At 48.5% G+C, this 26,521-nt stretch overlaps 1 protein-coding gene across 1 annotated transcript; it reads left to right on the plus strand.

Annotated features, from left to right (window-relative positions):
• Positions 1 to 844: 844 nt before the first annotated feature.
• Positions 845 to 26,270, plus strand: SLC46A3 (solute carrier family 46 member 3). Its single transcript, XM_062194423.1, has 6 exons — positions 845 to 1,161; positions 1,503 to 1,716; positions 11,913 to 12,783; positions 15,744 to 15,827; positions 21,933 to 22,089; positions 25,714 to 26,270. Exons 2-6 carry the CDS (start codon positions 1,528 to 1,530, stop codon positions 25,793 to 25,795), a joined length of 1,383 nt encoding a protein of 460 aa, XP_062050407.1. The 5' UTR covers positions 845 to 1,161; positions 1,503 to 1,527; the 3' UTR covers positions 25,796 to 26,270.
• The last annotated feature ends 251 nt before the right edge of the window (positions 26,271 to 26,521 follow it).

Below are 26,521 nucleotides of genomic sequence, written 5' to 3' on the forward strand. Positions count from 1 at the left end.
ATCAGCGTCAAGCGAAAAACAAGCAAGACCACGCCATAATCTTGTGCGAACACAGACAAACCTTGTCTAAACCACAACAATGACTCGCATGTGGGGCTGCTGAGTTTCTAATCCCCCGTGGCTGTCGCCTGCGGACTAAGATGCATTAAGACGCTAACACAGGATTATCCTCACTTCCGGACAGCAGCCAGTGCAGAGCCAGGCCTCGCGTTCTCGAACTCTTCCCCATCTCACACTGCACAACCCGTGCTCACTTCTACCTAGTACCTTTTCCCGAGGACCGCCCGCAGTTCCTCATGCATGCATTCTTCCTCTTTGCAAACAGAAGAGCCTGGCTCCTTCTACTATAGGTGTGCGCCCGGTGGTCTGCGGCGGGGGCACCTCGGTTCCTCTTAGGCGCCCGGTAACGCTGCTGTTACCTCCATTGCACCCCACCGGCGCACCCTATGCCGTCCCTCCCAACTTCGCTTCTCCTGGGGCACTTTGCCCGGCCCACCCTGATGCTTTTAAAACTGATGTCTTGTTTGATTCCGTGAAACTCGATGTTCGGACCCAGAAACCCTTTGCAACCTCAGAGACCATCAAGCGGGCCAGCTGTGCAGTGACACCGGCGAATCACTCCAGGCCTCTCTGCTGGGCTTGGGGGAAGGAAGGGGAGGCGGGCGCACGAGAGTGACATGCGGGCGGACCAATCGCCGCGGGGGGGCTGGCCGCGGGGCCCAATGGCAGAGGAGCCGGGGTGTCCTCGGCGAGCCGCTGTGCTCCACCCGCGGCGACCCAGTCGGCTCCCAGCGCGGGCGGGCGGGGCCCCGGACCGAGTGACAGACGCAGCGCCCGACTCGCCAGCTGCAGACCCAGCAGGGGAGAGCCGAGGGCTGCGCGGGGCGCGGCGCAGGTGTCACCCTGCACGCGGAAGTGCGCTGGCCTCGGTCTGCGTTATAAATCGGGGCTCGAGTCACCCGGCCCCAGTGCTCCGGAACGTGCCCTCCGGAGCCCCGCGCCGGCTGCGTAGCCCCTGCCGGCTCCCCGCGTCCCCCCAGTCCCAGCGCGTCCTCGGCCGCCCCAGGCCGGCCGGGCGCTGCCCGCGCGGGGCCTCGGAGCAGCCAGCCCGCCGACGGGGTGGGACTGCGCCTCGCCGGGCAGGAGGACCGCGGTCGTGGGGTGAGTTGAAAAAATGAAGCACAGGCCCCTTGCCGATCGCTGCTTTTATAAGGCCCCGTCCTCCCGCAGTGGGTTAACGCGCAGCAAAATAAGCACAGTTACGCAACCGCGCGTCCCGGAGGGAAGTTGTTGTTTACCTTAGGGACAGCAGCTGGCAGCGTGCGTGGGGAGCGGGTGCGGAGGGCGGCGGGTCTCCTCTGCGAAAGGCCGCTCGTGGCAGCCGCGGGCCCGCAGCAGAAGTTCCCGTCCTGCTGCCCGCTCTCGCTGTCGGGTCTTTGAGGAGCCAGCTTCGGGGCTAAGATGGCACGCAGCCGATAACCTGTCTCCTCCTCTGCTTACAGGCCCCCGCCGCCTCACCCAGGCAACATGAAGGTTTTATTTGTGGAACCTGCCATCTTCCTGAATGCGTTTGCCATGACCTTGACCTCGCCGCTGACAGCGCAGTATGTGTACAGGAGAATATGGGAGGAAAGGGGCAACTACTCCTTTGCATCTGATAGCAATGTTTCTGAGTGTGAAAAAAACAAAAGCAGCCCGATGTTTGAATTCCAGGAGGTAAGAAATTAAAATGCCCCTAAAATGTCATAAAAAGGGAAAGTGGGCTGGGGCTTTAAATCATCGTACTTTAGCCTCTCGAGGGTGACCCAAACTCGTCAGACTCAGTTCCCATCCTGGGCTTTCCTGACAACCTTTCATCTGCTGCCTCTTTTTTTTAAAAAAAAAAAAAAAAAAAAAAAAAAAAAAAAAAAGATTTATTGTAGTTATTTGAAAGTCAAAGTTACAAGAAGAGAAACAGACACACACACACACACACAGAGAGAGAGAGAGAGAGAGAGAGAGAGAGGCAGAGAGACAGACAGACAGAGAGACAGAGAGAGAGGTCTTCCATCTGCTGATTCACTCCCCAGATGGCCACAATGCCAGGGCTGCACCAGGCCAAAGCCAGGAGCCAGGAGCTTCATCCAGGTCTCCCACATGAGTGACAGGGACCCAGACACTAGGTCCATCTTCCACTGCTTTCCCCAGGCCATTAGCAGAGAGCTGGATTGGAAATGGAGCAGCCAGGACACAAATTGACACTCATAAGGGATGCCAGCACTGCAGACAGCAGCTTTACTTGCTATGCCAAAATGTCAGCCCCTACCTGTTGCTTAAAAAATAAATAAATAAATAACGATTTATAAAGAAGGCAGTTACAGAGAGAGAGTGGGAGGTTTTCCAGCCACCAGTTCACTCCCCAAATGGCCTCAACGCTGATCCAGGAGCCAGGAGCCTGGAGGGTTGCCCCGCACTGCAGGCAGCGCTTTACCTGCTACGCCACCGGCCCCCTCTGCTTCTTCTTCTTTTTTTTTTTTTTTTTTAATTTTTGACAGGCAGAGTGGACAGAGAGAGAGAAAGAGACAGAGAGAAAGGTCTTCTTTTTGCCGTTGGTTCACCCTCCAATGGCCGCCGCGGCCAGCGCGCTGTGGCCGGCGCACCGCGCTGATCCCAAGGCAGGAGCCAGGTGCTTCTCCTGGTCTCCCATGGGGTGCAGGGCCCAAGCACTTGGGCCATCCTCCACTGCACTCCCTGGCCACAGCAGAGAGCTGGCCTGGAAGAGGGGCAACCGGGACAGAATCCGGCGCCCTGACCGGGACTAGAACCCTCTGTGCCAGCGCCACTAGGCGGAGGATTAGCCTGTTGAGCTACGGCGCCGGCCCCCCTCTGCTTCTTAAAACCTCCTTTTCGTGTGACTAGTTCTTCTAAAAAAAAAAAGCCTCCCGCCTCTCTTAGCTTTTATTTATTCATTTATTTATTTTGATGAGCAGAGACAGACACAGAGCTCCCATCTGCTGGTTCCTCCACAAAGACGGGCGGTACTTGGGGCTGGTAGCCAAGAACTCAATCCAGGTCTCCATGTGAGTGGCAGGAACCCAATAACTTGAGGTCTTACGCTGCCTCCCAGGGGCCACGTTAGCAAAGCTGGAGTGAGACGCACAGCCGAGACTCAAACCCAGCCACACTGATAGGGATGATACGGGTGTCCCGGCTGGCGTCTTACCTGCCAGGCTGAATGCCCTCCTCACAGCTCTTTTCTGTCGTCTTGGAAAATGTCGGTCTCACCTTCCTGCAGGGCTGTCTCCCCCCTTTATGCAAAAAGCAAAGACTGGCCACTGGACCAAGGCAGAGTGGGTGGGCTGGGTGGGATGTAGGGTTTCTGCTTCTCCCTTGCCTGCTTCCTCCAGCCACCTTCTGCATCTACTTGTCACAGCTTGCTTTCATCTTCTTTTTAAAAATTTATTTATTTATTTGAGAAGCAGAGTTAGAGAGAGAGGGTGAGACAGAGAGGGGTCTTCCATGTGCTGGTTCGCTCCCCAAATGGCCACAATGACCTGGGCTGAGCCAGGAGCTTCCTCTGGGTCTCCCACACAGGTGCAGGGCTCCAAGCACTTGGGCCATCTTCTGCAGCTTTCCCAGGCCACCAGCAGGGAGCTGGGTCAAAAGTAGAGCACCTGGGACTTGAACCTGTGCCCATATGGTGCAAGAGATGGCTTAACATGCTACAATGCAATCCAGCCCCAGCCCCCGCCCAGCTTTCGAGGACTGCAGAAGGCGGCCCATCACAGAGAACCGTGGACGGGCGTCATGGCGTGGGGGTGGCAGCGGCTGCATTGGGACGGCACTTTGGCTCTTGGGACACGGCAAATGTTTCACCAGATATTCTGGGCCTTTTCCCCTCCTCTCAGGTCCCCCTCCTTACGACAGGGGATGCCTCCCCATTTCTCTGCTCCATTCAGTGGTTTGGGATGGAAGGCTACCAAGATCTAGCTGCAACGGAGAACACGTGCAGATTTGGAAATGTTTTTTCCGCAATGCCTCAAAAACAAACCACACTTGTAAACCTGGAACACTCTTCCCCTTGGGGATATTTCTGTGCAGCGCAAATGTGGTGCTGCCTTCCCGGGGCAAAATGAGAAGTGTTTGCAGGAGATGAGTCACCTCCCGCTGGTGCTCGGTGGAGACAGGGATGTGGCGCAGGGCGCCCAGAGGGAAGGCTCTTGGGCTTTCTGAGATGGGCCCCAGTTGTCAGGTGGAACCAGCCCCAAGGGGAGGCGCCTTACTCATTTCCTCGTTTCTATGGGAGAGGTTTTCTTAGGAATGACCGTCTGAGCAGTTCTGTCCCATGGAACGGTAGTACCAGAATGAGGGCCAAGGTCGCCCAGGCGGTTCCGCCTCCCGTCCTGAGCATCGGCTGCCATCTGTCATTCCCAGCAGCTGTGATGGACATGGCTGCTTCTGCCTTTGATTCCCTGCTTTTCGTCACCAGCCCCCTGGGAGCAGCCCCCTGTTCCTTCGGGAGGGACCATGGAGAAGAGAACTTGAAGGTCTGGAAAGGGCAATGGGTCTTGGCCTCCTGGCTTCTGGCCTGGCCCAGCGCCCGAGCACCTCCCACTGCTCAGAGCAGTGGCCTCATTTAGATTTTGCCCACGTATTCAAATTGCATATACATTTTTTTACTAATTGTTTTTTAATTGAATCAGTTATTGGAGAGAACATGCTACTCTAGATCCTTTCTGTGAAAGCCACCCTCATTCCCACCGCCCCACCCAGGGCTGGGCCAGGGCCACAAACCGAACATTCTCTCCTCCCAGGAGGCGCCACTTCAGCACTTCCTTCTGGTCCCTCGGAGAACATCCTCTTCCCGCTAAGCCCAAGAGCAAGCATTTCCTGTTCCCTGAGCCTCCATCTGCAGCACCCAGCGCTGCTGCGGGGACCCTGGCCACTCATCCTCCAAAGGAAGTTTGGGAGGTGTGGCCTCTTCTTCGAACCCTAAAAGTAAGAGAGGCCACAGCACAGAGTCCCTAATATAATAAATGAATCAATTTTTTTCCAGCTCAAACTCAGGTTCTTGCAACTCCTCTCAAAACACCAACGGCGGGGCCAGTATTGTGGCACAGCTGGTTAAGCAGCTGCTTGCAACGCCTGCATCCCACATTGGAAGGCCAGGTTGAGTCCCGGCTGCTCCACTTCCAACCCAGGTCCCTCCTAATGCATCTGGGAAAGCAGCAGAAGATGGCCCTGGTGTCTGGGCCCCTGCACCCACCTAGGAGATCTGGATGTCATTCTGGGCTCCTGGCTCCAGCCTGGCCCAGCTGCGGCTGTTGTGGCCATTTGGGAGGTGACCTAGCGGCTGGAAGATCTCTTTATCTCTCTCTGTCTCTGTCACTCTGCATTTCAAATAAATGAATAAATCTTTTTTCAAAAATCAGTTGTAAGTAAGAAGGTAGAGCATATTATAATAATGTATTAGATGTCTTACTCTTCTATGACAAATACACACATGTGTATGCACTAGAATGAAAGATATTAAGAGTTTCAGGGTATAGATAGAAAATAAAGTGAGCTCTGTCGTTTATATCAGGAGTCTATATGGGTGAAAGTTTTGTCTTTTCAATCCGTTTTGGGTTACCATATATCTACATCAACATACTCATAGAAATAGCTTGGTATTAATCTAACCTATTGTTCAGCTCTTTTGGGTTTCTGAGCCCTGTGACTATGAGCCACACTTTTCTCGGGCAATGAGGTTAATCTCTAAAGGACCTCTTAACAGCATGATGACATTGTGGGAAGGGATTTTTGGTTAAGGAGCAAACAAAGTAAGAAATCTGGGACATGGTTGTTGACCACTGTAGAGGCAGGAATTTGTAAACTTCCCACTCCTTCCTCTTGTTAAATGATTAGTTTTGAATGACAAGGGTACTTCAGAAAGGTCAGGGAAAAGTGGAATTGAAAGGTAAGATGATTTTAGTGCCACAATTTTTTGAAATTCGTGCAGACAATGGGTCTCCAAAAAGTTCATGGAAAAATGTGTATTATGAAAAAAGCTAGGCATGGATTTGAAAATCTTTGTGCACTAAAACGTACAACTTTAATTTTGTTTTTCCATGAACTTTTTGAAGTGCCCCTATAACTCAGTTGGTGGTGGGTGTCTATCCTCCCCAAGCATTTTTTCAAAGTAGAGACCCTGCTGTTACAGAAGAGCAGCGTGGGAGAAACTGAACATTTTCATAACGAACTCAGTCTCTCCGAACCAGCAGATTCTTACTTAGGAAAAACGACACGGAATATCTTCTACTGAATTGGAGTCACCACATACATTTTCGCCTATGAAATTGTGACTTCTTTAAAATTGCCATTGCTTCCCTCCCTTCATTCCTGTCTCAGTACCTTGGCGTGATATTCATTCTCAAACAGGAATCAGCACTCTGTGGACTGTGATTTGTCCATTTGCCCTTAGAGAATTTACGACGGTAATTTCCCACAGCTCCGAAGATGCAGACAGACACACGTGCACAATTTGTTTCCTGTGTCTGGACTTTGACTTTGGGATAGAAACAGGGCTTGAATTTGTCTTTGTTAAAATCTGCGTTTGAAAACAGGCTCCACAGGAGAAGGCAGTCTGTGTACAAGACTGGGTTAAGAGTGATGACAGGTACAAAGGGAAGGCAGGAGTTGCGTGGCAGGGGCAGAAATGGGAGGAACCCAAAGGAGGAATGTCTTGCTGAGAAGCTGACTCAAAGGTAACTTTTCTTTAGTCGTTCACTGAATATTTACTTGATGGCTGCTCTATCTGGTAGAGACCCTAAGATGAGCTGGAGAAGTCTAACCTAGTAAAGATGAAAGAATTAAACTTGAACACTGAGTAGGAGCCTCAGCCTTGTGCTGAGCACTTAGGTTTATTTAAATTTAACTCCCACAACAGCCTGTGAAGTAGGGACGGCTACTCTTGTCGGAGGAAGAAGCTACTGAGCTCTGTCATTTGATCAGGGTCATGCACAGCTACCGAGTTGTACTGTACTACTTGATTACTCATTCATTCTGTCGGTCACTGCTGAGTACCGACCTGTGCCTCAGCGCTGTTCCCAGAGCTGGTGGCCCTGTGGTACAGAAGTCAAAGTTCCTGCCCTCCCATAGGCTAGGTTACAGTGGACAAAGTGGCAGGGCTGGTGCATGGCCCAGCAGGTAAAGCTACCACCTGCAGCGCCAGCATCCCATAGGGGCACTGGTTTGAGACCCAGCTGCTCCACTTCCGATCCAGCTCCCTACTAATGTGCCTGGGAAAGCAGTGCAGGATGGCCCAAGTGCTTGAGCCCCTGCACCCACGTGGGAGACCCAGAAGAAGCTCCTGGCTCTGGCCTGCACAGCCTTGGCCATTGTAGCCATTTGGGGAGTGAATCATCAAATTAAAGCTCTGTCTTTCTCTCTCACTGCCCTCTCCTCTCTCTGTAACTCTGCCTTTCAAGTAAATAAAAAAAAAAGTCTCTTAAAAAAAAGAAAGTGGAAATATTTTCTATTTGTGTAGTTCATCCTTTGCTTAGGGTGTATTCTAAATATCCATGAATAAAATATTTTGTTAAAATAAGTTTAACATTTCCCATCATATAAACAGCATATACTATTTGTAATATACTCAGAATATACAGAGAAGTAGAGACAGAAATTGTTTACAATTTTTATTTTTATTATTTATTTATTTGAGAGGTAGAGTTACAGACAGAGGGAAGGAGAGACAGAGAGCAAGGTCTTCCATCCACTGGTTCACTCCCCAGATGGCCACAACAGTTGGAACTATGCTTATCCAAAGCCAGGAGCCAGGAGCTTCTTCCAGGTCTCCCACATGAGTGCAAGGCCCCAAGGACTTGGGCCTTCTTCTACTGCTTTCCCAGGCCATAGCAGAGAGCTGGATCAGAAGAGAAGCAGCTAAAACATGAACCGGCACCCATATGGGAGTCCAGTACCTCAGGCAGAGGCTTAGCCCACTATACCACAGCACCAGTCCCCAGAAATTGTTTTTAAGTCAGACAAAATTCTTTCCATTGGTGTAGGCATTTGGTCCAATGGTTAAGACTCCTGCATATATCAAAGTACCTGGACTTGATGCCTGGCTTCAGGTCCTGACTCCAGCTTCCTGCTAATGTGGACTTTGGGAGGCAGTAGTGATGGCTCAAATAGTTGGGTTTCTTCCATCCATGTGAGAGACCTGGATTGAGTTCCTCCTGGCTCTTGGCTTCAGTCTAGCTCCAGCTATTGTGGGCACATGGGTAAGGAATCAGTGGATATGAGATCTTTTCTTTCTCTCTACCCCTCCACCCTGCCTGTCTCTGCTTCTCAAATTATTTATTTATTTATTTATTTGAGAGAGTTACAGACAGAGAGAGGGAGAGACATAGAGAAAGGTCTTCCATCCTCTGGTTCACTCACCAAATGGCCACAACTGCCAGAGCTGAGCTGATTAGAAGCCAGGAGCCAAGAGCTTCTTCTTGGTCTCCCACGTGGGTTTAGGGGCTCAAGGACTCGGGCCATCTTCTACTGCTTTCCCAGGCACATTAGCAGGGAGCTGGATCGGAAGTGGAGCAGCCAGGACAGGAACTGGTGCCCATATGGGATGCCAGCACCACAGGCAGAGGCTTAGCCCACTAAGCCACAGCGCCAGCCCCGAAGCATTTTTTTAAAAAATATTTATTTTTATTTGAGAGGTAGAGTTACAGAGAGGGGCAGAGATAGGAGAGGTCTTTCCATCTGCTGGTTCACTTCTGAAATGGGTGCAACAGCCAAAGCTGGGCTAATCTAAAGCCAGGAGCCTGGAACTTATTCTGGGTCTCCCTCGTGGGTGCAGGAGACCAAGGACTTGGGCCATCTTCTACTGCTTTCCCAGGCCATACAGAGAGCTGGATCAGAAGTGGAGCAGCTGGGACACACTATACCACAGCACTGGCCCATTGATGCATTTAAAAAAAATAGTTATTTTCATTTTATTTGAAAGGCAAAGAAACAGAGAAACATACATAAGGAGAGAGATCTTCCCTCTGATGGTTCACTTCCCCAGTGTCTGCAACAGCCAGGGATGGGTCAGGTCAAAGCCAGAAGCCCAGACCTCAATCTGGGTTTTCCATGTGGGTGTCAGGGAACTGAGCAATTGAGTCATCATATGCTTGCTCTCAGGGTGTATCTTAGCAGGAAGCTGGATTGGAAGTGGAGTAGCCAGGACTTGAACCAAGCACCCCAATGTGGGATGTAGACAGCCTACCTGGTGACTTCACTGCTGCACCAAACACAATGCACATTGCCACTGATGCATTTATTTAAAAATACCATTCCAAGATAGTGTTCATAAGTTTCTCCTGATAGCTGGAGGGCCTTGGCACAAATGCCTGCTCAACTCTCACTCAGCACCTATTCGCCTACACAGAGACTACCACCCTATCCAGATACCTGTCTCTGAAAGGGATCTTACCTAGCCCACTGGGCTCATTATTTTCCTGAGGGCTCCTCTTTTCTTATAAAGTACCTCTAGAGAGAGGGGATGCATTGGGACATCTGGGGGAGAAGGCCAATGAATCTGCTCTACACAGAATCCACTCCAGTCCAACATGGGTCACACTGCATGAGCAGCTCTCATGCCCTCCTGAGCTTCCACTGTTTAGGTAGAAATCTCCCAAGGTGACAGATGCACCTGTAGAAAGGTAGATAGACAGGTTTTGGTCTCCTTCCTTGCCTCCTGCCTTAAAACCCCCAGCAGCAGGGAAAAGGCCCAGAGGCTGCACTTGGCGGTGCCCATGTTCTATCAGTCTAGTTCCAATACTTCATTAACTGGGTTGGACATGTTTTATTATTTTTAAGAACAGCTTCACAGGGATATTGTCTACATACCACACAATTCACCTGTCGAAGATGTGCAGTTCAATAACTTAGCAAATCAGAGTTGTGTAGCCGTTGCCACAGTCAATTGTAGGTGGTTGTCATCACCCCCAAAAGGACCTCCATACTCACTAGCTGTCAGGCCCTGATCCTGTGTCCCCACCTCCAAGTCCTGGGTGGCGAGTTTTGTACTCTCTGGCTGTCTACATTTGTCTATCCTGGACATTTCCTAGAAATACAGCCATGCAATATGTGGACTCTAGCGACTGGCTTGTCTCATGTAGCATAACATTTTCAAAGTTTGTCCATGTTGTGGTATGAAGCCATACTTCATGTCTTTCTGTTGATAAATGACATCCATTATGTGGACATGCCAGTTTTCCCCCTCTTCATCTGTTGATGGGGTGTTTGGGTCTTTGCTTTTGGGTTTGACTATTGAGAGCCAAGTTGTTATTGACATTTGCATGCAATCTTTGGTGGACCTATGCTTTCATTTCTCCTGGGTCTGTACCTAGGAGTAGAACTGCTAGATCATATATAGCAGCTCTACATATTTGATGATGTGAGGAACAAAGTGCTTCCCAGAGCACCTGCACCATTGCATATCTCCACCAGCACTGTATGACAGGGCTGGAGTTTCCCACAAGCTCACCCACGCTTGCTATTATCTGTCTTTCTCATGGAAGCCTTCCAATGGTAAAGTGGTGTCTCATTGTGGGTTTTTTTTTATTTTTTAAAATATTTTATTTATTTATTTGAGAAGTAGAGTTACATACAGAGAGAGGGAGAGAGACAGAGAGAAAGATCTTCCACTTGTTGGTTCACTCCCCAAATGGCCACAATGGCCGGAACTGGGCTGATCTGAAGGCAGGAGCTTCTTTTGGGTCTCCCACTCGGGTGCAGGGGCCCAAGGACTTGGGCCATCTTTAACTATTTTCCCAGGCCATAGCAGAGAGTTGGATCAGAAGAGGAGCAGCTGGGACACGAACCGGTGCCCATACGGGATGTCTGCACTACGGGTAGAGGCTTATCCTACTGTGCCATAGCGCCGGCACCTCCTCAAATAACTTTTTTTAAAAAAAAAATTAAAATCTTTCTATGAAATAACTAGCATTACAGTTCTCCCATCCTTCACTCTGTGTCTGTGCAGTTGTCATTGTTTTAGTCCTCGGGAGCTGAAGTTATCTTGCTCCTTGGTGCATGGCCTGCTACCATCATTAGTCAACGCAAGGCTTCTCTTTGGGTTTGATCTTATTTGAAATTTTCTTTTCTGTAATTTAAAAAAAGGAATACATATCACTGACTTGTTTGTGGAGAGTCAGGTAGAAAGGGTGGCCTGGCTGCTCCTGTTCTGTGTTAGCATAGATAGGAAGGCATCTCACAGAAATGTCACTTAACGGTGACTGTGATCTCTCGGTGCCCACTCTTCTGAGAAGACAGACAAATTGTACTTTGGCTCACGCCAGAGGCTTTGGGATCTATAAGTCCTCTGCAGAACACACATAACAGTACATTTTTCTTTCTATGGGCTAACGTCCCCACAAATGGACTTCAGTACCGCAACTGAGTATGAACGATGATGTCATCTTTGAATCCCAGGTGAAGATTGAAGCTGGTCCCGCCTGCCCCTACACCAGAGATTCCCTGCCCTTGGCAATGTCAAGAAAAGTAGGCACCAGGGCCAGTGCTATGGCACAGTGGGGTAAAGTCCCAGCCTGCAGTGCCGGCATGCCATATGGGTAGCGGTTTGGGTTCGGGCTGCTCCAGTTCCCATCCCTGCTAATGCGCCCAGGAAAGCAGCGGAAGATGGCCCAAGTGCTTGGGCCCCTGCACCCACGTGGGAGACCCAGAAGAAGCCCTCGGCTCCTGCGTTCAGCCTGGTCCATCCCAGCCATTGTGGCCATCTGGGGAGTGAACCAGCAGATGGAAGACCTCTCTCTGTCTCTACCTCTCTTTGTAATTCTGCCATTCAAATAAATAAATCTTAAAAAAGAAAACTATGCACCAGGATACTGCAATGCACATTGTATAAACCTCTGTGCATATATTGTCTTCTTATTCCTCTGCAGGAAGTTCAGAAAAAAGCGTCGCTGTTCAGCCTGCAGATGGAGATGAGCGGGTTGATTCCTGGCCTGGTGTCCACATTCATACTGTTGTCCAACAGTGACCTCCACGGACGAAAGCTCCCGATGATTCTGTCTTCCGCCGGGGCCCTGGCCACCAGCATCTGGCTCTGCCTGCTTTCCTATTTTGCCTTTCCCTTCCAGCTTCTGATTGCATCGACCTTCCTTGGTGCACTTTGTGGCAATTACACCACCTTCTGGGGAGCTTGCCTTGCCTACATAGTCGACCAGTGTAAAGAGCACAAGCAGAAAATCATCCGGATAGCTGTGATCGACTTCATACTTGGACTTGTGACTGGACTCACGGGGCTCGCCTCTGGCTACTTTATCAGAGAGCTCGGCTTCGTGTGGTCCTTCGTAATCATTGCGGTGACGCTGGCTGTCAACCTGATCTACATTTTATTTTTTCTCGGCGATCCAATGAAAGAGCCTTCGCCAGAGAGTGTAGCTATGTCGTGGTGTGAAGCCTTTAAAAACCTATTTTACCGAACGTACGCGCTTTTTAAAAATGCTTCCAGGAAGCGACGGATCACGCTCTACTTGTTAATTTTCACCGTAATCACATACTTCTTCCTGGTGGTTGGCGTTTCCCCGATTTTTATCCTTTATGAGTTGAATTCTCCGCTCTGCTGGAACGAGGTTTTTATTGGTTATGGGTCCGCTTTGGGGAGCGCCTCTTTTTTAAGCAGCTTCCTGGGAATATGGCTTTTCTCTTACTGCATGCAAGATATCCACATCGCCTTCATCGGCATCCTCACCACCATGTCGGGAATGGCTCTGACTGCGTTTGCCAGGACAACGCTGATGATGTTTCTGGGTGAGTTACCAATGTGGCCTTAGAGCTGTGTATTTCACTTTATGGAAGATAAATGCAGTCTGATGGAGAAACGCTTTAACAGAAAGTTCTTTATTTGCCCCATTCTAGTTTAATTGAATATTTAAAAAAAAAACCTGCTTTGCCAAAAGCCACCAAGCTGAAAATCAAATTTGCTTTAAAAAATTAACTTAGTAAGGGCTGCATTCTGGCTTAGCAGATTAAGCTGCTGTTTATGATGCTGGTGGCCCATACAAGTACCAGTTCGAGGTCTGGCTGCTCTGCTTCCAATCCAGCGCCTTGTAATGTGCCATGGAGAGCAGTGGAAGGTGGCCCAAAAACTTGGGTCCCTGCCACCCACATGGAAAACCCAGATGGAGTTCCTGGCTCCTGGTTTCAGCCTGGTCCAGCCCCAGTCATTGTGGCCATTTAGGGAGTGAACCAGTGGAAGATCTGTCTCCCTGTCACTCTGCCTAACAAATAAATGAAATAAATCTTTTTAAAAAAATTAATTTATTGAATAATAGCAACTTTCCAAATTTTCATATTTGCCAAAAAATTGTTTTGAAGAACATTCTTTTTTGGAATTTCTTCTTCAATATAGTTTTCTATGACATGAGCATCTCTTAAAGTGCTGCAAGAAAGCTATTTTCCATTTAAAAATATTTAGAATAATCATATAGAGGATGCTCCAAAGACTTACAAGAAAAGCGCCCACTCATTGAATTTATTCAAGGGGAAAATTCTTGCAGACAAGATTTTGCAAACTGATCTTTGAGCCATTCGGTCACTATGTGAAGTGATGGTTGCCAAGTAGCTGCTGGGCACCTTGGACTGCTTCCATAGTTACCCCCCACCTCTTAACTGTTCTTATAGGGCTTGAGTGAGATCCTGCGTTTGCAAAGACACTAGAACTGTACAGGGAGAACTCCAGAAAGCTCCAGTCCGCTCTGTCTAAAGTGGAGGTGCTGACCCTTGCTCCCTGGCAGGGACGCAGTAGAGTGGAAAATGGGCCCTTCTCCATCTAAAGCACCAGGCAAATTATTTAACCACACTGCGTTCTCATTTCGCATCTCTAAAGTGGTCACAGTGGTAATTACTTCAGGGGGTAATAATGACTACAATGGGTTTTCCAACAATTCATGAAAAGTATATGAAAAAGCTATGATGGGCTTCAAACATTTTTGCATCAAAATAAACTTTTTTAATCTTTTTATTTTAGTTCTTACAAATGTTTCATTTTATTTGAAAAGCAGAGAGTCCGAGAGAGAGAGAGAGAGAAAGATCTTCCATCTACTGGTTCACTCCCCAAATGTCCTCAGCAGCCAAGGTGAGGCCAGGGTGACACCAAGAGCCTGAAACTCAAGCTGAGTCTCCCACCTGGGTGGCAGGGACCAAGTACTTGCACCGTCACCTCCTGCCTCCTTGGTGCACCTTAGAAGGAAGGTGGATCAGAAGTGGAGGAGCTGGAACTGAAACCGGGTGCTCTGATATGGGAGGCAGGCATCCCAAGTGGTCGGTCAGCTGCTAGACCAAACACCTGCCCCTAAACTAATCTTTTAATTCCATTTTTCCGCAAGCTTTTCGAAGTGTCCTTGCTTGTATTGGATTAGATACCCTTGCTTGCTGTTAGCACGATGCCTGCTAGTCAGTAAATTCCAGTTTTATATTCTGTCTCCCTACCAGCTGCCAAGGTCTGGTAAGTTAACATGTGAAAACATTTTAAAAGCTTTAAAATGGACTGAAAATGTAATATACTTCTTTTTTTAAAGATTTGCTTTATTTATTTGAAAGACAGAGTTACAGAGACAGAGCCAGAGAGAGAGAGAGATTCACTCCCCAAATGACCGCAATGGCCAGAGCTGAGCTGATCCGAAGCCAGGAGCCAGGCACTTCTTCTGGGTCTCCCATATGGGTGCAGGGCCCAAGGACTTGGACCATCTTCCACTGCTTTCCCAGGCCATAGCAGAGAGCTGGATGGGCAGTGGAGCAGCCAGGACTCGAACCGGAGCCTATAGGCGATGTTGGCGCTGCAGGCTGGGGCTTTAACCCACTGTGCCACAGCGCCGGCCCAAATAATCTACTTCTGTTTTATGATATAACTCAAAATGCTACTCTTAAGGGTCATGATTTAAGACCAGAGATGATTTGTGTTCATGAAGCTATTTAGCCAAAAGAAAACAAACAAGACGGCAAAGCACAAATTTGCTAGAAATGACTCGATATCGTAAAGGAATGCAACTAAAAATGCCCTAGTCCTAATGAGCGAAAACCGAAACCCGACAATGACCAAGTAGCAGACACGACTCACCGAAGAAGAGGTTCCTACACAATCTGTCTCTGTTGGCAGACTGTGAAGAACTGGACCTAAAACTCACGTTGAGCTCTCATTCTTGGTCCTGGAATAAGAATTCTTTTTTTTTTTTTTTTTTTTTTTTTTTGACAGGCAGAGTGGACAGTGAGAGAGAGACAGAGAGAAAGGTCTTCCTTTTCCGTTGCTTCATTCCCTAATGGCTGCTGCGGCCGGTGCACCGCGCTGATCCAAAGCCAGGAGCCAGGTGCTTCTCCTGGTCTCCCATGGGGTACAGGGCCCAAGCACTTGGGCCATCCTCCACTGCACTCCCGGGCCACAGCAGAGAGCTGGACTGGAAGAAGGGCAACTGGGACAGAATCCGGCGCCCCTACCGGGACTAGAACCCGGTGTGCCGGCGCTGCAGGCAGAGGATTAGCCTATTGAGCTGCAGCACCAGCCTGGAATAAGAATTCTAAAGTACCCTTAGGCTGACACATACACAGAGTCCCTGTTAAATTCATCAGAGAGAATCCTACAATTGGTTAATTCCATCTTTCGGGGCAGTGCACTAGGAAGCTGGCAGAAAATGAACACGGAGACAGAAGGTTTCGCCTTTGGAGCTGGCCGTGGGTTCGGTGACCCGCAGTGACTCCTGCCGTTTCCCTTCCAGTCAGGGTGCCGTTTCTCTTCACCATTGTGCCGCTGTCTGTGCTGCGGGCCATGCTGTCCAAAGTGGTTCATTCTACCGAACAAGGTAAGTGTCGTGGGATCACGGGGTGCAGGGAGCCTACGATCTGCACCAGTCCAAATCCACCGGCTGCTGGATCCCTGGAATTCCCAACCAAGAGACAGCTCTGGACCCAGTGGGGGGTCGGAGAATCCACTTCCCCAGCCCTTTCTCCCAAGAGGCCTGCCAGGAGCACTCACCTCCTCCAGGGGGAGCCAAGCAGTGACTTTCTCTATAGGAGGGTCTGGCTGGACCTGGTGACCCTAGAGGAGGGAGCATTGCATACCCCCATGTGTGTACATGCGCCTCTCTGAGCCTGTAGCCTGGGATGACTGTAGCCTGGGACTGAGACCCAGGCACCAGCTCTTTCAGTGTTACCGTGTTTCAGCATGGAACTGTTTAAAAAAAAAAAAAACACAGCCTGGGAATTCTGTTTCTGTCTGGCCTTCAAAGTTATATTTCTCACAGTGGGGAGACAGAACATATTTAAATGACAGCTTATTAGCCAAGGTCCTAACTTCTTTTTTAAAAAAAAAAAAGATTTATTTATTTATTTATTTGAAAGTCAGAGTTACACAGAGAGAGAAGGAGAGGCAGAGAGAGAGAGAGAGAGGTCTTCCATCCACTGGTTCACTCCCCAGTTGGCCACAACAGCTGGAGCTGCGCTGATCCAAAGCCAGGAGCCAGGAGCTTCTTTCGGGTCTTCCCATGTGGGTGCATTGCCCAAGGACTTGGGCCATATTCCACTGCTTTCCCAAGCCAGCATACAGCTGGATGGAAGTGGAGCAGCCAGGACTCAACCAACGCCCATATGTGATGCTGGCACTGCAGGCAGCAGCTTTACCTGCTACACCACAGTGCTAGCCCCCAGGGTCATAACTTCTAAATATTGTCCATCTCTCAGTAACCACTGAGGACTGCTCTCAGGATCCTTGCAGATACCAAAATGCATGCACGCACAAGTCCCTTCTATCGATTGGAGTAGTATTTGCATAGAACCCATGCACATCCTCCTGTGCACTGTAAACCATTTCCAGATTACCTATCTTACCTAACACAGTGTACTCCTATGTCTATAGCTGTAATGTAATATTGCTGAGGGAATGAGGACCAAAAAAAAAAAACCTGTACATGTTCAGTACAGATGCAACCATTGCAGGTCTAATTACAGTTTTGGTCCGAGATGAGTTGAATCCATAGATAAGGAACCCGCGGACACCAAGGACTGACTGGATGTGGAATGCAGTATGTTGACCTCTGGTCCTGTCCCTTCTCTGGGAGCCGCACATACTGCAGCTGCACCCAAGTCCAAGTCCAGGCAGGAAACAGGATCTCACTCAACTGCTTCAAATGTAAAGACACTGCTGCCTGGCACTGTGGTGATGCAGGTAGTGAGAAGGCAGCCAGCGAGATGCCCAACGTGTGGCAGGAACACAGAAGACACACCATAACCTTTTCTCCCACGTCATCCCTTGATCAAGCGCAACAGAAAGCTGGGCCAGCAAGGACGTCCGAGTCGTAAAACCTGTGGGTTCATCCTCCCAACTACAGATGATCCAACAGAACCACCAGTGCAGAAGGAGACAAGTGTGAAATTTCTAGCTAAAGCCTAGCCATTAGTAGGGTACTGGGCTGTGGTCACCCCCCTTCCCTCTCACATCATGGACTAGCCCTAGACTCTGGAACTTTCTTCTGTTTCCCATCCCAGCCGGGTGTACGTGGCCTTATTTGATTATTTACTGATAATCCATAATTATGCCATTGTGTTTATGCCAGTTTAGTCAACACCGCTGAAGACTGCCTGCTTCAAGAAATTAAAAAATGCATTTCTTGATTTTTTTTTGCCCACTCATTAGGTAGCTGATTAGTCACACAGCTATTTATAGGTAGTGTGTTGATGGTTACCTTGAAAATCACTTAGGAATATAAAAATTTATAACTACATAAGTAAAATGGCCTGCTGCCTCAGATTGTGCAACAGTTTCTTAAATCTGACATTAGGCCAGCACCACAGCTCACTAGGCTAATCCTCCACCTGTGGCACCAGCACCCTGGGTTCTAGTACTGGTCGGGGCACTGGATTCTGTCCCGGTTGCCCCTCTTCCAGTCCAGCTCTCTGCTGTGGCCCAGGAGTGCAGTGGAGGATGTCCCAAGAGCTTGGGCCCTGCACCTGCATGGGAGACCAGGAGGAAGCACCTGGCTCCTGGCTTTGGATCGGTGCAGCACGCCAGCCGTAGCAGCCATTTGGGGGGTGAACCAACGGAAGGAAGACCTTTCTCTGTCTCTCTCTCTCTCTCTCACTAACTCTGCCTGAAAAAAAAAAAAAAAACTGACATTAAAAAGCACAACCACAACAACAAAACAGATAAATTAGACTTCATCCAAACATGCTGTCTAGAGTTTGTCCTTTGAAAAATGTTTGTGCTTCAACGGACATCATCAAGTGAGAAAACAACGCACAGAAGGGGAGAAAATATTTGTCAATCCTATATCTGATTGGGAGCTTGTATCCATCATATATCACACTTTAGAACTCAACAACGTTAAAATAGGCAAAAAAAATTATTTTTCTTAACATTTATTTATTTATTGGAAAGGCAGAGTTAGAGAGAGAGAGAGAGAGAGAGAGAGAGAGAGAAAGGTCTTCTGTCTGCTGATTCACTCCCTAGATGGCTACAACGGCCGGAGCTGTGCCAATCCAAAGCCAGGAGCCTGGAGCTTCTTCTGAGTCTCCCATTTGGGTGCAGGGGAGGGGCCCAAGGATCTGGGCCATTTTCTACTGCTTTCCCAGGCCATAGGAGAGAGCTGGATTGAAAGGGGAGCAGCCAGGACTCGAACCAGTGCCCATATGGGGTGCTTAGGTGGCAGCTTTACCTGCTACGCCACAGTGCTGGCCCCTAGGCAAAGGATTTGAATAGGTTTGTCTCCAAAGAAGATGACCAATAAGCACATGAGAAAAAGGTGAAAATCATCTGTCATCCGAGAAGTGCAAATGAAAACTGCATTGAGACCCATTAGGACAGCCAATAGAAGATCGTGCCTAACAAATGCTAGTGCCGAGGTGGAGAGCCTGGGATGGGCAGGAAATGCTGCGGCCACTTTTCGAAAACAGTTTGGCAGTTCTTCAGTCAGAATCACCTGCTGACCAAGCAGCTCCACCTTGACACATGTGCCCGGAGAAATGGAAGCAACGCGTCCGCACACAACCTCGCACACAAAGGTTCATAAAAGCATCCCCAAGAGTCTGAAAGAGGCAAATGCATATACCCATGATCCGGTGAGTGGATAAACAAGGGTGCTGTGTCTCCAGGGGGCTCCCAGGGCTCCATACAAAGAAAACGGGATACGATGCACACCACCACGTGCGGAAGCTGTGAGGTCCTCGTGCTAAATTAAAGACGCAAAATGCCCAAAGACCACATCTCACCATCTGAGTGTGGGTCTATTTGTACGAAATGTCCAGAATCAGCAGATCCATGGGTACAGAACTTAGATTCGAGTCCGCTAACTGTCGGGGGAGACGGGGAGTGACCGAAGATGTGTGCAGAGTTTGCCTTTGATGCAAACATTCTAGTTAGATGGTGCTGGTGGCTACTCAACTCTGTGAGCATACTGAGATCCTCGGAACTGTTCACTTCCAAATGCTGAGTGTTAGGGTTTGTGTATTCTGTCTCCACAAAGCTATCAGGGAACAAAGCCTCCCTGTTACGACTTAGAGCTAAACTGGAGTTGTCGGGTTATAGGCAGATAGGATATTTTTGTTTATATCTACTTTAATTTATAAAGGATTTTTTAAAAAAAGATTTATTTTTTCATTTGAAAGACTGTGTGTGTGTTTGTGTGTGTGAGAGAGAGAGAGAGAGGGAGGAGGGAGGGAGAGGGAGAGAAAGGGAAGGAAAGACAGGGGAGAGAGAGATTTTCCATCCATTGGTTCACTCCTCAAATGGCTGCAACAGCAGGGACTGATCCTAGCTGAAACCAGGAGCCCGAAGCAACATACAAGTAAGCCAAATGGAAGGCAGGGGCCCAAATACATGTACCATCTTCTGCTGCTTTCCCAGTACATTAGCAGGGGGCTGGATCGGAAGCAGAGCAGCCAAGGTTCAAACCGGTGCTCTGATATGGGGTATGGCATTGTGGGCGGCAACTCATTCTGTTGCACCACAATGCCAGTCCCCTGTAATGGCTTCTAAAGAGTCATCCCAGTGTTAAACATAATAACATTGAAACATGTTTAGTATACATTTTGGCATTTCTGAATGATGTGACTTTGTGAACTGTGACTCCATCATTCTAGGAGAGCATAAATACTTTGTTTCTAACTGCAAACCAAAAAATCCTTTGTCTGCTGTGGAAATTTTCATAGCTAAATGTCTTCCTATCCTTTATTATCCTTAAAGACTGGCCATTTCTCGTGAAAGTATTCTGTACTTTAACATAATCAGAAGGGAACGGGAAATACTGCAGAGGTTTTCAGATGTCTGTCATTGATCCTACTTAACAAAGGTGAGAAGGCCAGCACCGCAGCTCAATAGGCTAATCCTCCGCCTGCGGCGCCGGCACACTGGGTTCTAGTCCCAGTCGGGGCGCCGGATTCTGTCCCAGTTGCCCCTCTTCCAGGCCAGCTCTCTGCTGTGGCCCGGGAAGGCAGTGGAGGATGGCCCAAGTGCTTGGGCCCTGCACCCCATGGGAGACCAGGAGAAGCACCTGGCTCCTGGCGGTGCACCGGCTGCAGCGCACCAGCCACGGCGGCCATTGGAGGGTGAACCAACAGCAAAGGAAGACTTTTCTCTCTGTCTTTCTCTCTCACTGTCCACTCTGCCTGTCAAAAAAAAAAAAAGAAGAAGAAGAAGGTGAGAAATAGAATATTGGTAATGATTTTGAAGTCATCTCTATGCTCTTACACTGTGAAACTCACAGCTAAAGCCGTCTCAGACTACTTGCTTTACCCTAACATAACCTGTGTGCTCCTTGATTATGAATTGGAATAGAGGAAACCAGACTTGCTTTCTTTAGTTCTACTGGGTTTTTTAAAAGTTTGAGAACTATACTTAATTGCACTTGCTGTTACTGTTTCTCTCCGGCAACTGTTAAACAAGCTGAGCTGCTCCGAGGAGTTCAGCAACAAGGGAGAGCTCCCTCATGCCAGTCAGACTGTGTCAGGCAGATGGCACGGTCTGCCCCACTTCCCACCAAGAGTGAGCGCACTACCAGAACGTCACAGGACAAGACTGGCACTGTCTGTCCCCCGTACTACTGTCGGCTGTAGCAGGGACTCCAGGCAGAACTGAAAATTGGTAGAAGAATGTCCAGTGTGAACTTGGATAGAATGTGCAGGCATCCGGCACTTCTCTAACAGTGCTGCACACTGGCCCTCCAGCAAAGCTGGTGCACAGCAGGTGTGGCCACGGCAAAGGGCCTGCTCTTCTCATCTCGCCAGGCTCCCCAGAGCAGAGGCAGCAGTGAGCCGGTGAAATGGAAGCAGGTGTTAAAGAGCCACTTCACCTCAAACTGGGGCATAAAGCTTCACTTGAGCACAGGGTGGTTCACTTGGTGCCTCAAACTCGCAGGAACATTGTGGAGCCTGGAGTTTTGGATCACTTTGGAGGGCGGGGTGAAGTTCAAGGTGCAGAGTATATGGTAAGGATCTCATCACTCTTTGCCTGCACCTGTCAATCTTGCCAGTGCCGAAAGGCTGATGAAAAGGATGTGTCTGCTTTGCAGGTGGCCCTGGGTGGGTAGCAATGCTTGCCGGGAGCCACCGTGTCCATGGGTGTGGCAGATAAGCCTGGGGGTGGAACAGCAATGGGCAGGTGCAGCTTCGCCTGATGCTGTGGCCAGGAGCAGAGACCTGAGTCAGCTGCGGTTGCCCTCCGGACATTGGAATTCAGCTTTTCTCATTTTCAACAGCTCCCACCTCAAGTCCAAGGAGAACTTTTTGCTGTGGCTTCTCCATTGGCAAAAATGGCTTCCCATGATCCTCAGGGATTTTGAAGGAATAACTTTCATTCACCAGGCAGTGTCACCATGTCTGCTGTTTTTCAATGAATCCCAATTGGCTCCACTGGCTTTTGCTTGTAGTTTTGTAACCCAGCCCTTTCTTTGTCTTCCCCTACACCCCTCCCCCAACAGGCACCCTGTTTGCTTGCATTGCCTTCTTAGAAACCCTGGCTGGCGTTGCCGCAGGGTCTACTTTTAACGGAATTTATTCAGCCACAGTGGATTGGTTCCCGGGCTTCACTTTTCTGCTGTCTGCAGGTCTGTTACTAATTCCACTGATCAGCCTAAGGTGAGTGGGAATTTTCAGTCATTTTCTCAGTGGCGGGCAGCTACAATCAGTGAATTCCCTAACTGCAGCAGTAACCTCAGGTAGAGCTGCTGGGGTTCTGCCCCAGAATGTGCTCCCCTCGAGAACTTTAGAAATGGAAATCTGGAACTTTGGAGATCGAGAAAGACCAGAACTAGGAGAGAGAGAGGGTTAGAGAGCCCGAGAGGTTCCCCCTTTCTCTCGAAATATAAATCATCAGGCACAGACACTTCAGAAAGTTCATAAGAAGTGACATTCAAAAGTGAGCATGCTGAAAAAATTGCATGGATTGTTACCAAAATAAGCTTATCCTTTCATTCCATTTTCTTCAAACTTTATGTTTTAAAGATGTGTTTATCTATTTGAAAAACAGAGTGACAGAGAGAGAAGCAGAGACACAGAGAGAAAGAGATCTTCCATTCACTGGATCATTTCCCAAATGGCCCCAACAGCCTGGCCTGGGGCAGGCTGATGTCAGGAGCCAGGAACTCCATCCAGGTCTCCCACTTGGGCAGCAGTGACCTAAGTACTTGAACCATCACTGCTGCCTCCTGGGGTCTGCATTAGAGCGAGCTGGAATCAGGAGCCAGGGCCAGGAATCGAATCCAGGTACTCCATGGTGGGACACAGGCATCCTGACAGCCTAACTGCTAGACCAAACACCTGCCCTGTTTTGTCCTGGAATTTTTGAAATACCTTCAGATAACATTGAAATTTTGTTTTCTCAGAATATAATGTGATTTACTTTAACATGGATTAATAATCATGTTCTGAATATCAAGAGGTCTGCTAATATCAGCTTGTTTAATGATTTAAGTACCAAGTCCCAAATTCCATTTGTGTATTGTACATATGATACAGAGATCAGAGGCATAAACACGAATGAACTATTTTTTCCTTCCTTTGCCTTCCAATGACCTAGTGTAAGCCAGCTAGGTGAGCGGTTGTGACAGTGCCCAAGCACATGCATTTGATAGTCAGTGGGGCCAAGGCCTTGAAGCAAGAGCTCACTGACACACCCACACTGAACTTGGCCCATTTCACGTGGCTGACAGCACAGCACCGCGACAGCACCCAGGAGAAGGCAGGTCACAAGGCACCAGCCTTCGCTGCTCCTCCTAAGCACTGTGGGGTGAGGCTGTGAGCATGGGAAAACAGTCCCTACAGCTCAGGCCTGCAAAGCATTCTGCTGCCGGTTTCCAGGACACCCACACCTCCTATCAGAGCGCCTGGGTGCAAGTTCCAGCCCTACTCCCCATTCCCACTGCCCCCTAATGCCCACCCTGGGAGGAAGCAGGTGATGGCTCAAGTAGTTGCACCTCTGTCACTTGAGCCTGGCCCAACCCTGGCTACATTTAGGGAATGACCCGGCTGATGGCAGATCTTTATGTAACTGTGTCTCTGCCTTTCAAATTAATCTAATTTTATGAACAATAATCTTTTTAAAGTTTTTATTTGTTTATTTGAGAGGTAGCGTTACAGAGAGAGGGAGAGACGGAGAGAAAGGTCTTCCATTCGCTGGTTCACTCCCCAGATAGCCACAAAGGTCGGGGTTGTGCCGATCCAAAGCCAGAAGCCAGGAGCTTCTTTGGGGTCTCCCTTGCAGGTGCAGGGACCCAAGGACTTGGGCCATCTTCTACTGCTTTCCCAGGCCATAGCAGAGAGCTGAATCGGAAGAGGAGCAGCCAGGACTAGAACCAGAGCCTATGTGGGATGCCAGCACCACAGGCAGAAGCTTAGCCCACTATGCCGCAGCGCCAGCCCCTATAATTTTCTTAAACTGAAAGCATTCTTCCCAGACTGTGAACTCCTTAAAGGGCCAGCCCATGTCTTATTCCTAACAGGAGCTGAATATCTAAGAGGGTACTTTCTAAAAGCTCATGAAAAATGGAACTGAAAGACATAGCTTTTAATATTCCATTCCCATGAACTTTTTGAAGATTTCATGTACTGTCTCATGTGAATTCTGAGAGAGAAAAAGAGAAAGAGAGAGATTGATTTTATTTATTTGAAAGGCAGAGTGACAGAGAGAGAGAGAGATGGAGAGACAAAGAGAAAGAGGTCTTCCAACCACTGGTTCACTCTCCAAATGGCCGCAATCGCTGAGGCTGGTCCAGGCCCAGCTCAGGAGCCAGGAACTCCATCCAGGTCTTCCATGCAGTGAGAGGGGCCCAAGTACCTGGGGCATCATCTGCTGCTTTCCCAGTGCATTAGCAGGGAGCTGGATCAGAAGCAAAGCACCCTAATGTGGGAATGCCATGTTGCAAGCAACAGCTTAGCCTGCTATGCCACCACACGGGCCCTTCGACGGAATTCTGATACCTAGATCTGTATTAGAGTACAGTAGTATTTGCAGTTGCTCTGATTTTGATGAAAAGTTGTTTTTACTAAATATGTTTAAAAAAAAAGTCAGTCACCTAATTGGCAAAATTGCAAATACATGCTGTGTCAGTGAGCACATGATGTAGTTTACTGAGCTCTATCGTAAAGCAACTCATGAACATGTGTTGAAACTTTAAAAAAAGGTTCAGTGGAGGCTGGCATTGTGGTGCACTGGGGTGGTGCGCTAGGTTAAGCCACCCCCTGCAATGCTAGAATCCCCCATCAGAGCACCAGTTCGAGTCCTGGCTGCTCTGTTTCAGATCCAGCTCCCTGCTAATGCGCCTGGGAGAGCAGCAGCAGATGGCTTGAGTGCTTGGGTCCCTGCCACCCACGTGGGTGGGAGACAGGATGGAGTTCCAGGCTCCTGGCTTCTACCTGGCTCTGCCTTGGACATTTTGGCCATTTGGGCCATTTCATTCAACCAGCGAATCAAAGCTCTCTGTCTCTCCCGTTCTGTCTGCCTTTCAAATAATAAAACAAATCTTAAAAAAAAAAAAAAAAAGGTTCATGATTGATCATGAGCTAACATAAGGAAATCTTTGGTAATGTTGTCAAAAACTGATACTTAATGTTGCTCATTATAGCAAAGTTTTTAAGTGAGCAAAATGCCCAACAGTAGGAAAATGTTTAAATACATGCTAGTACAACCCCATATTGTGAAAAATCGCTTAACTATAAGAATTTCACACCCTATAGAATGGGTAATTTTAATATTTACACATAATAACTGTTCTGTTAGCAACAGATGGATAAAAGTCACCCTTTTAATAATGAAGTAGATGTGGATGGGCTTTTGAGATTATTTTAATCTTATCCTGCTCAATAGTTTTAAGATCAAAATTGCATGCAGTTTTAATTTTTTCCAAGTACCTTTGCTTCTGAGCTGAAGGTGCAGCTACCAAACAGCTTCTTAGCTACTGAACAAGATCTTCAGGAACAGTTTTAGCCCCAACTATTTTTTGTGGTCTGCAAAGAGTAGCCAGGGGGACAGCTGGGATGTCAGGGGTCTCGAAGAGAAAATAAGCTCAGGTCGGTTTGTTATTATCCTCCCACTGCGCTGCATCCTGGGTCAGCTACGCCCTGCCTAAGGACTCAGGATGTTCCTTCTCTACATAATTCGTAGAATTCATCAGAGCCACATGACCTGGGCAGAGAAGGGAGTGTGGATTCCTTGTTTATGAACTGCTCCCTCCCGATCTCACAATGTCTCGTGTGCTTTTGCAGCGCCGTCAAGTGCATCAACTGGACCGAGGGAAGCTACAGGCTCCTCTTACAGGAGGAGCCGAGGGAAGAGCCGTCAGGCTGAGGACTCCCACGCGTGGTCGCCCACACCGGGCAGTGTGAATTCAGAAGAACAGAACTCATTCCACAATCAGCGCTTCCTGCATAATCAGTGTTATACCTCCTTTCTTTTTAACTGAGCAGAGACCAGCTCCTGGCTTTAACTGCACCAGGCACTTGAAGCACTTTGTCCTCAAGCAGCACATTTCCAACACAGAGAAGAACAAATCTCAAAATACTGCTCACTTGTGGACTTACAAAAGAAACTCAAAGTCAAGAGTATAATGACGGATGAGGACGCCAGATGTGATCCAAAGCCATCATCTGCCTGACTTCCTCCGGGCTCGCTGCAATCGAGAACTCTTTACCTCCATTCCTTCATCTGCAAAATGGGTTTCTGATCTATCTCAGGGATTCTGAAGACATAAGGAAAATTACAGCAACTCACTGATGAACAATGACGTAAATTTTCAAATATCTCTAATATAATTTTGCCTATACTTGGATAGTGCTTGATTTTGTAGAGCCCATCAAGGGGCTGTTGATAACCAAAGCTTTGACTAAGTACAAAATCCTAAAAAAGAAAGCATTCCTCCCCTTGAGGGCAGCAACAGTGATTGCTCATTCTGTCCTCTGAAAAGAACGCGTTTCTTCATTTTCCCTCGTGTGTTTCCTCCGCGACCAGCACGATCATATTTTTATATGCAACACTGAGGTGACTGGGAAAAAAAGACTCTAAATGAAATTTTCC

This window comes from Lepus europaeus, chromosome 6 (assembly GCF_033115175.1).
Source record: "Lepus europaeus isolate LE1 chromosome 6, mLepTim1.pri, whole genome shotgun sequence".
In the NCBI taxonomy this organism is placed as follows: Eukaryota; Metazoa; Chordata; class Mammalia; order Lagomorpha; family Leporidae; genus Lepus; species Lepus europaeus.

What these genes read in the sequence shown, in the direction of transcription:
- SLC46A3 (XM_062194423.1), top strand. Translation starts at nt 1,528, where the DNA reads ATGAAGGTTTTATTTGTGGAACCTGCCATCTTCCTGAATGCGTTTGCC. An exon ending in GGTTCATTCTACCGAACAAG is followed by an intron (nt 15,828 to 21,932) that starts GTAAGTGTCGTG and finishes CTCCCCCAACAG; the next exon opens with GCACCCTGTTTGCTTGCATT. An exon ending in ATTCCACTGATCAGCCTAAG is followed by an intron (nt 22,090 to 25,713) that starts GTGAGTGGGAAT and finishes GTGCTTTTGCAG; the next exon opens with CGCCGTCAAGTGCATCAACT.